The sequence below is a fragment of the Corylus avellana genome, chromosome ca1 (assembly GCF_901000735.1).
Source record: "Corylus avellana chromosome ca1, CavTom2PMs-1.0".
Lineage (NCBI taxonomy): Eukaryota > Viridiplantae > Streptophyta > Magnoliopsida > Fagales > Betulaceae > Corylus > Corylus avellana.
Window position 1 is genome coordinate 9,176,477 of NC_081541.1, and position 15,013 is coordinate 9,191,489.

The 15,013-nt window shown below is 35.5% G+C and overlaps 2 protein-coding genes across 2 annotated transcripts; both read left to right on the forward strand.

The window, feature by feature from the left end:
• The first annotated feature begins 425 nt into the window (after positions 1 to 425).
• LOC132191441 (transcription factor MYB108) lies at positions 426 to 2,557 on the forward strand. The gene is made up of 3 exons (XM_059606457.1): positions 426 to 807; positions 1,334 to 1,463; positions 1,603 to 2,557. The coding sequence occupies exons 1-3, from the start codon at positions 648 to 650 to the stop codon at positions 2,249 to 2,251; spliced, it is 939 nt and encodes a 312-aa protein (XP_059462440.1). The 5' UTR covers positions 426 to 647; the 3' UTR covers positions 2,252 to 2,557.
• Positions 2,558 to 10,589: 8,032 nt separating this feature from the next.
• On the forward strand, positions 10,590 to 14,674 carry LOC132187870 (alkaline/neutral invertase A, mitochondrial). Its single transcript, XM_059602304.1, has 6 exons — positions 10,590 to 11,781; positions 12,357 to 12,522; positions 12,836 to 13,047; positions 13,314 to 13,807; positions 13,886 to 13,934; positions 14,038 to 14,674. Exons 1-6 carry the CDS (start codon positions 11,014 to 11,016, stop codon positions 14,365 to 14,367), a joined length of 2,019 nt encoding a protein of 672 aa, XP_059458287.1. The 5' UTR covers positions 10,590 to 11,013; the 3' UTR covers positions 14,368 to 14,674.
• The last annotated feature ends 339 nt before the right edge of the window (positions 14,675 to 15,013 follow it).

Consider the following 15,013-nt stretch of genomic DNA (forward strand, 5'->3'; position numbering starts at 1 on the left):
TATTCTTTTAGTCTTTCATAAAGTATTTTCCTTTCCTAAATGATTAATCTCCCCAAACAATAACTTTCATACGTTAGAGTAAATTTTCAAACCTGCGAATTAAACATTGTCCTATATATATATATTCATATTTTCATAATTAAAATAAAACTAAGAAACTATTTCAAGTACTTTTTATTTTCAATAATAAAGAAATGGACTTCATTTTGAAAAAAGAAAACTGGAAAAAAGGGGAGCGATAAACTGAGTCGCTCGGGCACACGCTTTCTCAGAGACGCACATAGAAGGGAGAAAGTCAAAGCGTCAAACTTCAAAGGCTCCTGGTAACTATGATTACTACCAAGCTTAAGTGTTGATTAAACCTTAATATAATCAACTCACCAATTGCGGCTACGCCTTCTCTCTGTTATGCTGCCTCTTTTTTCAAACCCATCCATTTATCTATAAAACCCCCCCACACCCTTCTCCATCCTCCTTGAGTTAATCTAACTCTATCTAGCTTTCTCATCTCTCTCTAAAACTCTCTCTCTCTCTCTCTCTCTCTCTCTCTCGCTCTCGCTCTTTCCATCTCTCTAAAACTCTCTCCAAATAAATCCAGAAGTCCTTTTTTGTTTCAATCAATCTCAGTTCCTCCATTAAAGGGATCAATGGATGTTAAAGGGAGAGGCCGCAGCTCCTCCATTCAAAGCGAGGAAGAGATCTCGGACCTCAGGAGGGGCCCCTGGACCGTCGATGAGGACTTCACACTCATCAATTACATTCATCATCACGGCGAGGGTCGCTGGAACTCCCTTGCTCGCTGCGCCGGTAATTTACTTCACCATTTACTTTTTCTTCTTCCGTACTATTCCAACGCACAGCATAGAGCCAAACAACATGTGTCTACAACGTACGTGTGAGATTCACTTAATTGTTTTGCTCATGTTTGTTGCTTCATGTCTTGGATTGACAGGATGGGTCTCACAAATTCTTATTCTTTACGTCTCTGATTTTGTTTCTTTTTTCTTTTTCTCAAATTTAACCAATTATTCGCACACATATTATAAAGTTAGAGTACCCGTGCCAGAATAGGAACCCTTTATGGAAAACAACAACATGATAATGAAATTTATAGGGTTCTGTATATATTCATAAACCCAGTGAGATATGCTATAGATTATTATTGTTCTTTAATCGTACGCCAGATATTTATAAAAGCATAATTGTTTGAGCACTCACCCATAAAGCCAGTGGTGGAAAAAGTAGTACAAGAAAGAATAAAATTGTTGGCAACAAACTTTACCAAAACCTTGGTTTACATCTAATTAACAAAATTCTCATCCAACTCAAACAGGTTTGAAACGAACTGGAAAGAGCTGCAGATTAAGGTGGCTCAACTATCTTCGCCCGGATGTTCGACGTGGAAACATCACCCTAGAGGAACAACTTTTGATTCTTGACCTTCATTCTCGTTGGGGAAACCGGTAAGTACATGTGTATATATGTATATATATATATAATATACTATCATTGTTAATTTAAGCCGATTTGTTCTTGTTGATTTCTTTGATTTAACCTAATTAATTCTTATGAGAAAAAAAACTTGTTTTTGACTTGTACCAGGTGGTCCAAAATTGCACAACATTTGCCGGGACGAACCGACAACGAGATCAAAAACTACTGGAGAACCCGGGTCCAGAAGCACGCCAAGCAGCTCAAATGTGACGTGAACAGCAAGCAATTCAAGGACACCATGCGTTACCTGTGGATGCCGAGGTTGGTGGAGCGTATTCAAGCCGCTGCCGGCGCGGCCGGGGCCACCAACAACGGAACATCTTCCGTGGGCTCCGCCAACAATAACAACCTGGACGTGAACTCCGGCCAAATGGTCTTACCACCCTCCGGGATTATTGGCCATGGAGGTGCTCAAGTTATGAGCACTCCAAGTTACACCCCGGAGAATTCTAGCACAGCAGCCTCGTCGGACTCATTTGGGGCTCAGGTATCGCCGGTATCGGACTTGACTGCTGATTATTACAATATCCGGCCGGTGAATAACAACCCCAGCCAAGAGTATTTCCAGGCAGCCGGTCAGATTGGTTACCCGGATCAGACCTTAACAAGCCCGTCTGGGTACTTCAATAATGGATTAGATTTCCAAGCTATGGAGCAGAACAACCAGTGGCTGGACGGCGGGGACCCATCGGACAATTTGTGGAATGTTGAGGACATCTGGTTTTTACAGGAGCAGCTCAACAACAACAACATTTGAAATGTGAAAAATAAGGAAACAGAGTGAAAATTACGTGTAGAAAAAAAAACAAAACATGGGGGTAAAAGAGAAAAACACTCGAGAAATTAGAATAATTAATTTAGGATACATATAGGTTTGTGAAACACAAGAGCTCTAATTGTGGATTATTATTTAGTTTGTAACTTGTACTCTCTTTTTTTTCTTTCTTTCTTTCTTTCTTTCATTTGTACGTTCTACTTCTGGGGTGGGGAGATTTGTAATTTGAGATCTTTTTCAATCTCATTCTTTAAAATTGACATTGTAGTGTCTCTTTTCTCTCTTTGGTAGGTGATTGCATTAAAGAAACATGGGTTTAAATAATCTTATAGTATTAAATACTTGGTGAGAAAATAAAACAATGGATAAATTTAATTATTTAATGATGGCATGATAAAAGACTTATATAGTAAATTATATATACAAATCTTTAAAATTATAGTTTTTAAGGATGTGCATAATTGCTTGTACCACTTTAGTTACAAAGTCGTATATAAATGGTTATAATAATAGTTAGCTAAGTCGTGTAACATTTGAAACCTTGTCCATATGGCCTGAACGGGATTAAAGTTCCAATGTTCTAGATTGCTAAAAGGTTATTCGAAATGATTTTCAAGTCTTGTCACCATGTGATTGGCCGACGTATAATTTAAGTTAGCCCCATTAACGACACTTTCCAAAGTTTAAAATGATCTTATCGTGTTACATGATCAAAGCCACCTAAGTACAAATTCCAATGAATTGTTCTTTTGTTTGCCGTCGTACGAACAAAGTGCTTGGAACCCATTTAACAGGACAAAAGTTTATTATAATTAAACTTAATATATATATATACACAACATCCTTGTTTGCTATGGATTCTTGCATATATATATATATAACAAATATAAACCTAGGAAGATTAAACTAAACTCTTTTTCAAAGTGAATAATAATATTAGCAAAAAGAAAAAAAAGAAAAAAAAAAAAGACCAAGTATGTGAAAACTGAAAGAGAAAAAAAGGTTTGCACGTGCGAAGCGAACAAAAGGTCCTATAAAACGTGATGGAATAGTGTAGAGAGAGAAAGAGAGAAAGGGGAGGGGTATGGCGGCGGGGAATCTTTGTAGGCCGCGTGCCTTGAAGAGAAGCCACCAAAGTGGTCCCCTAGGGTCAGAGAGGGGTTGAGGATTGGCCACGTGTTTCCTCTTTAAAAGGTGGTCTTTTTTTCGGGCCTATGGTTAACGCTTCCTGGACAGAAGCACTGGCGGCCGCAACCCTTGAAACAACCCATCTGTTTAAGAAGTCCACTTATGACCTGTGTACCCATTTTTTTCTTTTTGTTGATTGGTCCTACGCAGAGAGTATACACATTTATGCCGATAAGGATATTCTATATATATTATTTTAATATCACAAAATGTCCCCCAATTTTAATTTTTTTAAGCTGCAAATACTTAGTAAATAAAAAAAATTAATTTGTGGGATTCACATGGTGAATTTGCAAGAAAAGAAAAAAAAAAAAAAGATTAGTAAGAGAATGAAGAGTAATATATATATATATATATATATATATATATTAATTATATATTTATACTAGAAGGGGAGAGAGAGACATGACCCTTACCGACCACCCTTTATGTATACCCTTGTATGTATAGATAGATATGTGTATGAAAGTGCGTAGATATGTATCATAATCATACTATATACATCAAATATAAATAAAATAAAATAAAAGAATGCACAACTGGCATCCACAATGGGGTGAAGATATGTTTTGTGGCACGTTGATTTGATTAGGCAAAATTTCGTGGAGAAAAAAAAAGAAGAAAAATTGGGTGAAGCGGCGGGACCCGCAATGAAGAAAGACTTGGCAGTCAAAATGAGAGTCCATGGTAACCCCAGGTTGGAATTGTGGGTGGCATCTGATGCTATGACTTGCGGGACCTAAACATTATTGTTGACGACCGTTATTGTCATCACTCATTCCCCATCCATCTATCTATGGCTGCCTTCAACCCAACTATCTATATTTACGCATGTGCTCTCAATCCATGTTGACATTTCTAGTTTTGAGCTTTTCTATTTTCATCCCCATATTATTATTATTACTTTGGAACATATTTAAGTTAGTTTTATAATCAAATAAAGCAATCTTGGTTTTGCCTTTTATTGATTTCCCATGGTAGACTAGGAAATTATCAAGTTTAATGTGAATTGCCTTCTTTAGATGTTAGGTTCAATATCAAGTGGAGGGAAATTCGATATAATGACCACCACTTCTTGAGACATGATCTCAGCTGATTGAGCTACCATTTGGGACGTTGATGTTTACTTCTTAAAAAGATTCATTGTCTTTTTTACGATTTTTAATTTTTCAACTCTAGGATAGTCAAATTTTCATAGTAGGGAGAATGTCCATGTTTAAATTGATTATAGTATTTATTTATTTCTTTTAATTGTTCTACATAGATTTTCTATTATAAAAGAGTACCAAATGCAATGAGTAAAACAACTCTTGACAATCATATATTTTCGGTCTCTTTTAGTTTTCTTAAGTTATTTGACATAAAGAAGTAGTAGTATTCCTCTTCTTCTTTTTCTTCTTTTCTTTTATCCACGCTCATCACGCTTTGTCGGTTAATTTAATAGGCTAAGTTAAAAAAAATTTCCGAGAAACTTTGTCGGTTGAGACAGGTGGCATGGGCATTTGGTGCACTTTATGGTGTCCTTTCAACATTTCCTTTTGCGTGAAGCTTTGTGTTGAAAACGATGGATCGATAGAGTAGAATGGTGTAGGTTTTGAAAGCCCTCACAGCCACTAATTGGAGGGGTTGAACAAATTGGTGTTGGTGTCATCTCTTTCAATTTCGTAGGTCATGGACATGAAAATGGATAGAAGATTTGCCCGACCCGCAACAATTAAAGTAAGTGGTCATGCTAGCATTCCACTATAAGCAGGCTTATCCCTTTTGAGGGTGAAGAAAACTTTATGAAGCTGCTTTTAATGTTCTAATATTAGATTGTTTTTGGTGCCATTACTGTGCTTCAATAGGGTTCAACTGCATGCAGGCAATGTAGATGAACCACATAATATATTCCATTTTTGAGTCTTTTGCTGATTGATTTGATTGTTCAGTTCCATCATAGTGGCTTTAATTAGAGATATTTTAGATGGTTAAGACTCCCAAGTCAAGATGGGCTTAGAGCATTCACACCTGGCCTAGCCGAGACCCATATTTGGGTGAAAATGCAGCCAAACGTACAATATATATATCAGATCTGATATTTAAATGAATAGAAAAAAAAGATGATTTTTTAAAACTATAGTTGGAAAGAAATTTGCTAAGCTAGATGTAAATGCTCTAAACAAAAGAGCCCGTATGTTTCAACTCAATAATTATAATGTTGAGGTGTAATAACGGGGCTTTACTCACTCGGACAGCTCTTAGAACATGTCTTGCGGAGTGCGATTTTAAATTATTATAAAAGAATTTTACTTCTTTCACCAGACACCAATTAATTTTCAGATGAGATGGTCAAAGACCCGATCTAACATATAAAATATAAAGAGTCTGAATCTCCACGAGGATGGAATATATATATGATGTAGCTAGCATGATACATATTCTTGACAAGTTGACCCAATATAATTTGGATATGACGAAGATGAATCTTTGTAATAGTATATTTTTGACCCTTTTTGAAGCCAAGAAGTTATAACAATTAAGAGGCATGGACGGAACTCACAAAAATAAATAAATAAATGAAGCATGGACGGTACTAGTATACCATGTGCGTGGCTCTTCATTTGGGTGCCTAAATTGTGGAGAGCTTTAATGTCGGACCCCATAACTGTACCACTTCATGTTTAGGCCTTGAAAGGGATCAAGAGGAGAAGTGTAATAAGGCACGAAACCCTTCAATGAAGTTAACAAAGTGATGTGTTAATGAAAATGTTTGTGTAAAGCGTGCGTTTGTGCTAATGAATCTGGTATGTTTGTTACGTGTTTTGGAGGGTATTTTTTGTTTTTTTGTTTTTTGTTTTTTTTTGTTTTAGTTTTAAAAAAATGTTATTATATAAAATAAATGTAAAAATAGTTTTGAGTTATTTATTAATATTTTTGTTTTGAGAAAAAAAAAAAAAAACAAAAAAATAGAGGAAGAAAATGTTATCAAACTAAGCCATATGTTTAGGTTATACATAAAGGTATTAATTAATAAGTGTAAAGCGGCTAGAGATCACGCATCATGAAGTGGTTGTCACTAGTTCGAATTTTCACTTCTCCCTCTTGTGTGGACATGTCAAAAAAAAAAATGCCCAACATCTTTTTTTTCCGGTTCTGTCCCTAGTTAGGTTTAGGGATATTATGTCACGATCATCTTCATCAAAGCCCCAATTTAATTTCAATTTGATGAAATCAACACACATGTTTTGAATATTTATAAATTGAGGCATTGGTTAATATCTTTCATCAAGATGATACAAGAATACAAAAAAAAAAAAAATACAATTTTACACTCTAGTTTGAAATTTAAAAACAAAAACAAAGAAAAAACAAAAAAGTTGGGGTTAGGTCCTGTCAAGGTCTCGATTTACAAATATTCGAAAGCACAGATCTTTTGTTTCATCAAACTAAAAACTAGGGTATTAATGTCAAAAGGCGCAATAGCACGAAGGGATAGTAACCTAATTTTTCTTAGGTCTAGCATAACTTACCTTTCATTGCAATGACTACTATTTTGTTTTGTTTTTGGTTTCTTTTACATGTCACCACAAGGATAAGGAAATAGCGGGAGGGGATTTGATTTAGTGACCTCCGTTTCATGAAGTGTGGTTTTAAGCCAATTGAGCTACCTCTTGAAGACGCAATGACTATTAATTAAAGCTGAATTAATTTTAGTTTTCCTTTTCCATGCACTTTAGTTATAATTTTGTTGTTGTTCGCAATTTTTTTTTTTTTTTTTTCCACCAGGCACTACTTTAATTTGGGTGTATAAGTTTGGCCACCAAAAAAAAAAAAAAAAAATTGGACATTCCTAGTCAATCTAGGCTTTCATTGTTTAACCTAATAAATATTTTGTGTGAAGAAAGCCCTTGAAATAAATAATAATTACACAAATTATAATAGCAGTTTGTAAGAGTCTTCATATTTACTATTTAGATTAGGATTTCCATAGGGTTCCCATCTAAACTAGGTTTTCAACTTTTCACGTTAAAAAACATAGTAACACTCTTCTATTTTATTCCTTATATAGTAATATTTAATTATATTTCATTTGTGGTGTCATTCTTTAATTATTTATCTATACATGCAAATAAATAAATAATTAACGTTCTTATATAAAAATATTTAACATTTTTTTTTGTATTTAACGAGGAAAAAAAAAAGGGCTCACGTGTTATGTAGGAATCCAGGCGGTAAAGCACTTTCATGAGCACAAAAGAACCAAGCTTCGAGGTAAACTAGAAAAAAGGTAAGCAAAATCCGACCGAGCTGCACCGCAAAACCAGGTTCGATTGAGTCAATCAATGTCACAGCAGAAGCTCAACAACTTTTGCAGTTTACCAAAGTGGACTAATTTACTCCCAACACTTTTACAGAGTGGAGGCCAGGAGATCGAGAGACAGTAATTTTGAGTTAAAAAAAAAGATAGAGTAAGAAATAATTCAATTTCGTACGGAAGAAATAATTAAATAATGTAAAGGAGATTAGTGAAATGAGCAGCTTAGTGCCTTGACTTAAGCTCATGTTTAAGACTAGAATAGCATATAAAACACGGGTCAAGCAGCTGGTTTTTAATATATATACATATATTAATGATTTTAATATATATAAATGATTTTTAGTGGTGTGAGTGCAAGAATGGAATCACGGCTTACGCCATCGGGGATAGCGACCACAAAGAAAAATGAAGCTTGGAAAATTATTCTTTATTTATTTTAATAATAATACCGTATCCAATATCCATGCTTTCTTTTCTTTTTTGGGTAGCTAGGCCTACGGCTACGGATACTTATCTATACAAAGAAAACTGATTTCTTTTTTTTTTCTTTTTTTAAAAAAACTAAAGTTATCTCAAGATGGAAATTGCGAAAGGTTCTCATTGGTATCTAATTATGCATTTCCATTTTGGCACGTGCTTGTAAAGGAAAAGAAAAAGCTTCTTTTATTTGGAAGTTGGAAGTGATGGCGTAGAGTTTTTCGAAAAGTTTAAGTTGATAAAAATTATAGAATTTTTAATAAGTGAAATATTTAACTAAAATATAGAATTGTAGAGTCAGTGTTCAAATTCAAAACCCCGAGTCTGATATCATGTTAGATTATTGACTATCTCAAAAGGTTAAACTAATAAAAATATTGAATTTTTAATCATTTAATTAAAAATATTAAATTTTTAATAAGTTGAGATTGTCACGTCAATATTATGACAAAATTTAAAAGTACAAATGTGATTTCTAGCTTCCCTTAACATATATACATGTCGAGAAATGCTAAGGGTACTAACTATTTTACCAACATATGTATACTAACATGATGTGGAGTTTATTCATTAAAAATGATAAAAACAATTAATAAAGAAAAATGCTACGAATACCAATAAACAAGCTTCACACAATGTTAGTACTTATATGTTAGTAAACTCCTAGCATTTCTCATGCCATTGCATTTTCAATGTTCTAATCATTTTGCCAAAATGGCTGGTAGAAAATTTGAAATTTTGTAGCCCAATAGCAAGTGGCTTCTAGCCCAAACTCACAGTAATTTCTGAAACCCAATCAAGCCAGCTGGATCTTTTCCGTGGGCTACTTCTTTTTCTTGGTTCATCGGCCTACCAAACTCTTTCGGCCCAAAAGAAATGTCTGGCTTGGTTTTGGGCATCTTCTGTCTTAAATTTCGTAGCCCATTCAGTACTCTCTTTCTCTTTTTCTTATTTTTGTTTTATTTTTAGGGTTAATAATTTTTTTGGTACATGAATTTTAAGGTTTTTTAATTTTTCCTCATAGGTTTTAAAACATAACAAAATTAGTATCTCAAATTTTGAAAAAAATCGAATCACCACTTCTAATTTAAAAAATTCTATGGGAGTGGCTGAACTACCCCTAGGAGGTGGCTGGCCACCCCCAGTTTGACCTTAGGGGTGACTGAGCCACCCTCAAGAGCCAAAAAGGGGTGGCCGAAACCACGCCCATGGCCCGAGCCACCCCCAGACAGGCCTTGGGGGTGGCCCTAAGGCCAAATTGGGGGTGGCCGGCCATTCCCTAGGGGTGATTCGACCACCCCTATAACATTTTTTAAACTAGAATTGATAATTCGGTCTTTTCCAAAATTTGAGGTACTAGTTTTGTCTTGTTTTAAAATATAGGGGAAAAATTAAAAAACCTCAAAATTCAGGTACCAAAAAGGTTATTAATCCTTATTTTTATTAACGAACAGTTATTAATTTACCAGTTCCAAATACTTTTTAGGTCAATTTGGATTTACGATTTTTAAAAAATGTTATTTAAAAATAGTAATTTTAAAACGTAGGATTTAAAAATATAATTTTTAAAAACAAATTATAAATTTTGTACGATTTAAAATCACACTTATAATATAATATATAAAATGATAACGTTAAATGCACTCCTATATACTCCAGCAATATGGTTTTTTTTTTTTTCCCGAATCTGATAAGCAAAAAGGAAAAGAAGATAAAAATGAATAGGCCCAAACGGGCCAAACTATTGGACAATGGCTAACGTGTTGGACTTCTCGGCTGCACAAGACAAAGATACATACCGTGTCTCACGCGTCACTGTGCGAGATAAAGACACACGAAACGTAAATTGCCCTCAACGGATGTCCTTCTCCACACGTGGAATGAGAATGAAAAATCTCAGTTGCCAAATATCACGATATTTTCTACATTGATGTCGTTGCGGTCCCAAGTAAATTGATACAAAAGTCATTGATATACGTAGCTACCCCCCTTTATACCCAATCAGAGGTCGCCACGTTTTAAATGCAAGAAACATACATGTATCCGGGAGGACCACCTTGAATTCCGCACAATTTTATAAAGACCAGAAATGCGGGGACCACAACCGACATATCTTATCCATTTCTATATTAAAAACCAAAATGACGATTATACCCTTTCAACTGCAGCCCAAGGCGTCAAGGCCACTTCTGTGGACTTTGTCTTCTGAAACTACCCAAGCTGCCCTTACATTGAAGTTAAATTACAAGTTAAAAGTCTATTATGGGCAATTGATTCCGATAAACAAAAACTATGCCCATTTCTGGAAATCCAATTCAAAGATATAAAAAACATCTTTCACGTGCAGGGACAGTAGTGTAAATAACCCACCTTTTGAATTTCCATTCAATATTTCCAACCTCCACGAACTTTCCCTTTCGTTCATCTATAAACCCCCTTTCGGCACCCGCTCCCAAATCTGCACAATTCTCATTCAAATCCTTCGCTCCGATTGAATTGTAAGTAAATCACTGTTCCAAAAGTTTAATTCCATTTTCGATTCCCATTCCTTCTCTGAATTGTATTATATATTCATCTACAAAGCTTTTCTTTTTCTTGTCCATATTTGATCTCTGTTTTTCAAATATTCAAGATTAACAGAGTCGTATATAGATTACATTCACTGAATTGTAGGTTAATTTTTACCGGAAAAAAAAAATTGGTATATATTTAGATTGTAGCTCAAGCTTAACTTTTAGGAATACAATAATTTTGAATTACTAATATTTAGATATCAAAAATGAACACAAGCAGTTGTATTGGAATTTCCACTATGAAACCCTATTGTAGGGTACTAATTAGCTACAAAGGATCCTCAATTTTTGGGTTTTCGCCCGGAAAATTCAATGATTATCGAATTGATAATTTGTCGAAATTTCATTGCGGTCGATTTAGTGGCTGTAGTTCTCAGATTATAGGGTACATACGTGTAACCGATTCGAATCAGAGAGCTTTTAATGTTTCTGGTTCAAGTTGGGGTCAGTCTAGGGGTTTTGGGATGAGTTCCCATGTTGGTCAAGGTAGTGGTAGGGGTGTTTTAGTAATTCCCAATGTAGCATCTGACTTTAGGAACCATTCAACCTCGGTCGAAGCTCATGTTAATGAGAAGAGCTTCGAGAGGATTTACATTCAAGGTGGACTGAATGTGAAGCCTCTGGTGATCGAGCGGATCAAGACAGGTCACAGTGTGGTTAAAGAAGAAGAGTCTAGGTTAGACTTTGATGGGTCAAATATAAACATTGATAATTCGAAGGGTTTGAATGAGAATACGGTGGAAAGGGAGGTCTCCGAGATTGAGAAGGAGGCGTGGAACTTGCTTCGAAATGCGGTTGTTAGTTATTGTGGAAATCCAGTGGGAACTGTTGCAGCTAATGATGCAGCCGACAAGCAGCCGCTGAACTACGATCAGGTCTTTATTCGTGATTTTGTGCCCTCAGCACTTGCATTCTTACTCAATGGAGAAGGAGAGATTGTGAAGAATTTTCTTCTTCATACACTGCAATTGCAGGTAGTCTATTGATCTTAATTGCTTTGTCTATTTCTTTTTCTTAATGGTTTTTCCTGTTGTGTTAATTTTTTTGTGCAATCCTAATTTACGTACACATAGTTAGCACTTGGATCTCCATTGTAAAGTAAATGGCACTGTTGTGTTAACCTAGGCAAAGAGAGTACAAACTTAATAGTCTGGGTCTAGACTATTGGAAATTTCATAATATGATGTTGCTTTATCAATATTTGGTTGATGGCAGGCGTTTTTGTAATTTCTGATGGTTCCGTAGACCTCGAAACTGTATGAGCTAACATCTTCTCATTATATTGGTTATATCATATGTGCATCAGCATGTATAATTTGGTGATTCATGACTATTGTGCTGGGGAGATCATTTTCTTGCTTGCAAGTAACAAACCTTACTTTTAATGAGGGAAGTTGATACCCATGGGAATACTTGGTGGAGTAGGGAGCATCTTTAAGTTGTTAATGGGTTTTTGGGAGATTAGGTTGTAATCTGTGGTATGTTAAGTGAGTATTGATACTTAATTAAAGTTCCTATTCTGATCATATGTGTTTTGCTTCTTTGTTAGAGCTGGGAAAAGACTGTGGACTGCTACAGTCCTGGGCAAGGGTTAATGCCAGCAAGCTTTAAAGTTAGAACTGCTCCTCTTGATGGAAGCAATGAAGCATTTGAGGAAGTTTTAGATCCTGATTTTGGTGAATCAGCCATTGGTCGTGTTGCACCTGTTGATTCTGGTAAGATAATCGTATTTCTGGTCACTGTGGCAATTTTTAAGCACTAGTTTTTTTCCATTAAATGTCACAGTATAAGCTTTAACCATTACTGCTTGGTTGCTCAATATCTTGATGTTCATTTATTAATTTTGAAATGCGAGCACGATTTTTATACATTGCGTAAAACAGGTGTTTAAGCCCAAAACCATAGTATTTTCAACACTTTGTGACTTTACAAATCTCATATAAGCTTAGTGGGGTTAGTTAATTTCAGTTGGAGAAAAATAAAAGAACTAGCATAATTGGATTTTGAAGTATATGTTTACTATGACAGGGTTGTGGTGGATTATTTTGTTGAGAGCTTATGGGAAGATCACCGGCGACTATGCATTGCAAGAAAGAGTGGATGTCCAGACAGGCATAAGATTAATCCTTAATCTGTGTTTAACTGATGGGTTTGACATGTTTCCTTCTCTGTTAGTAACTGATGGTTCCTGCATGATTGATAGACGGATGGGTATTCATGGACACCCTCTTGAAATCCAAGTAAGTTGAAAATATGTTACTCTGAAATCTAAATCTTGTGCTTGGTATACATTAGATTCCAGCTTGATTTTGGTGGCCTATATTGTTCTAGTATTGCATGTTTATTTTTTCTTAAATGGTATTTTATTGGTGACCCTATTGATGCAAATATGCTTATGTTATTCATCTTTAATGTTCTCCAATTCCTTTTTTCACCATTTCTAGTATTTTTTCACGCTTCTCCTTGTCTTAAGTTTACCGTTTGCTTAAGAAATCTTATTTTACAGGCGTTATTCTACTCAGCCCTACGGTCTTCCCGTGAAATGCTTATTGTCAATGATGGAACCAAGAATTTGGTGGCTGCTGTCAATAATCGACTCAGTGCACTCTCCTTTCATATCAGAGAGTATTATTGGGTGGATATGAAGAAGATCAATGAGATTTATCGTTATAAGACAGAGGAATACTCTACAGATGCCATTAACAAGTTCAATATTTATCCGGATCAAATTCCTTCTTGGCTGGTAGATTGGATACCTGAGAAAGGTGGCTACCTCATTGGCAATCTGCAACCTGCTCATATGGATTTTAGGTTTTTCACACTTGGAAATCTTTGGTCCATTGTTTCATCTTTAGGTAGCCCAAAACAAAATGAGGGTATTCTGAATTTGATTGAGGACAAGTGGGATGATCTTGTGGCTCAAATGCCTCTTAAAATTTGTTACCCTGCTTTGGAGCATGATGAATGGCGTATAATCACTGGCTGTGACCCAAAGAATACGTGAGGCACTTTTAGTAATTTGTTATTTTCTTATGGGCTACCGATTTCACAAATCTGATTCTCTGTGCTTGCTTGCAGGCCCTGGTCTTATCATAATGGTGGATCTTGGCCAACACTTCTCTGGCAGGTGAGTTGATTTTTATTCAATTCTAACTTCTTTTAAGATTTTGGGTGTTGGCTGGATCATAATGATCTGACTTCTTAAGCATTCTCCTGCATGAATTTTTTAGTTCACATTGGCCTGCATTAAGATGGGGAAGCCAGAATTAGCACAGAAGGCTGTTGCTTTGGCAGAGCAGAGGCTTTCAATGGATCAGTGGCCTGAATATTATGACACGCGGAGCGGGAGATTCATAGGAAAGCAATCCCGGCTCTTCCAGACATGGACAATTGCTGGTTTTCTAACCTCGAAGATTCTTTTGGAGAACCCAGAGAAGGCATCCTTGTTGTTCTGGGAGGAGGATTATGAACTCCTTGAAATTTGTGTTTGCGCGCTTAGCAAAACCGGTAGAAAGAAGTGCTCACGTTTTGCTGCAAAGTCTCAGATTCTTGCTCGATGACGAGTCTGCATTGCTATATAAGTGTGAGTTGTGAAACAATAAAGCCAATGTAGAGCGCTTTCTGGTGACTCCATTGAATAGAAGACTCTTTAACTTTTACCTTTCAGCACTAAGCTTAGTTTCTGGTCCAGTTTTTGGAAATCATACAAATACTGTAAAAAATTTGATTTTGTTGTCCCATTATTTGAAATAGGGACAATTCATATTTGATGATGGCTCTGTTTTTTGAGAGCCTCTTAACCCATTTGTATGGTTCTACTGCTCTGAACAATTGCACGTACTTGAATTATATGGTATTCTGACACTACTACAATGTACCATTCTTCCTTTCCTTTTAATGTTGACGGTATTTGAATTTTACTTGCATTTTTACTAGAATATGTGATTTTTACATGTCAGTTTAATGAAAAGTGCTTGGAAGTGAAACAAATGAACCTAGAAAAATTTTCAAATTGATGTGGTAGACCGTGAGTTGCAAACAAGAGAAAGAAAATTGCATTTTTTTTTAATTTATAAATCATTGTCATGTCAGTTTAGAATTTTTTTTGAGTTCATTTGTTTGGTTCTCTAGCACTTCTCCAATTTAATAGATATGGTTCGGAGAATTTTCAACTAGTTTGAAATAAAACTTTGTACATTGATCGTG

Bases quoted from the DNA above. Each gene is read 5' to 3' on its own strand.
- LOC132187870 (XM_059602304.1), top strand. From the start codon at position 11,014: ATGAACACAAGCAGTTGTATTGGAATTTCCACTATGAAACCCTATTGT. The intron at 11,782-12,356 runs GTAGTCTATTGA...CTTCTTTGTTAG, and splicing joins TTCATACACTGCAATTGCAG to AGCTGGGAAAAGACTGTGGA. The intron at 13,048-13,313 runs GTAAGTTGAAAA...CTTATTTTACAG, and splicing joins GACACCCTCTTGAAATCCAA to GCGTTATTCTACTCAGCCCT.
- LOC132191441 (XM_059606457.1), top strand. From the start codon at position 648: ATGGATGTTAAAGGGAGAGGCCGCAGCTCCTCCATTCAAAGCGAGGAA. The intron at 808-1,333 runs GTAATTTACTTC...CAACTCAAACAG, and splicing joins CTCCCTTGCTCGCTGCGCCG to GTTTGAAACGAACTGGAAAG. The intron at 1,464-1,602 runs GTAAGTACATGT...GACTTGTACCAG, and splicing joins CATTCTCGTTGGGGAAACCG to GTGGTCCAAAATTGCACAAC.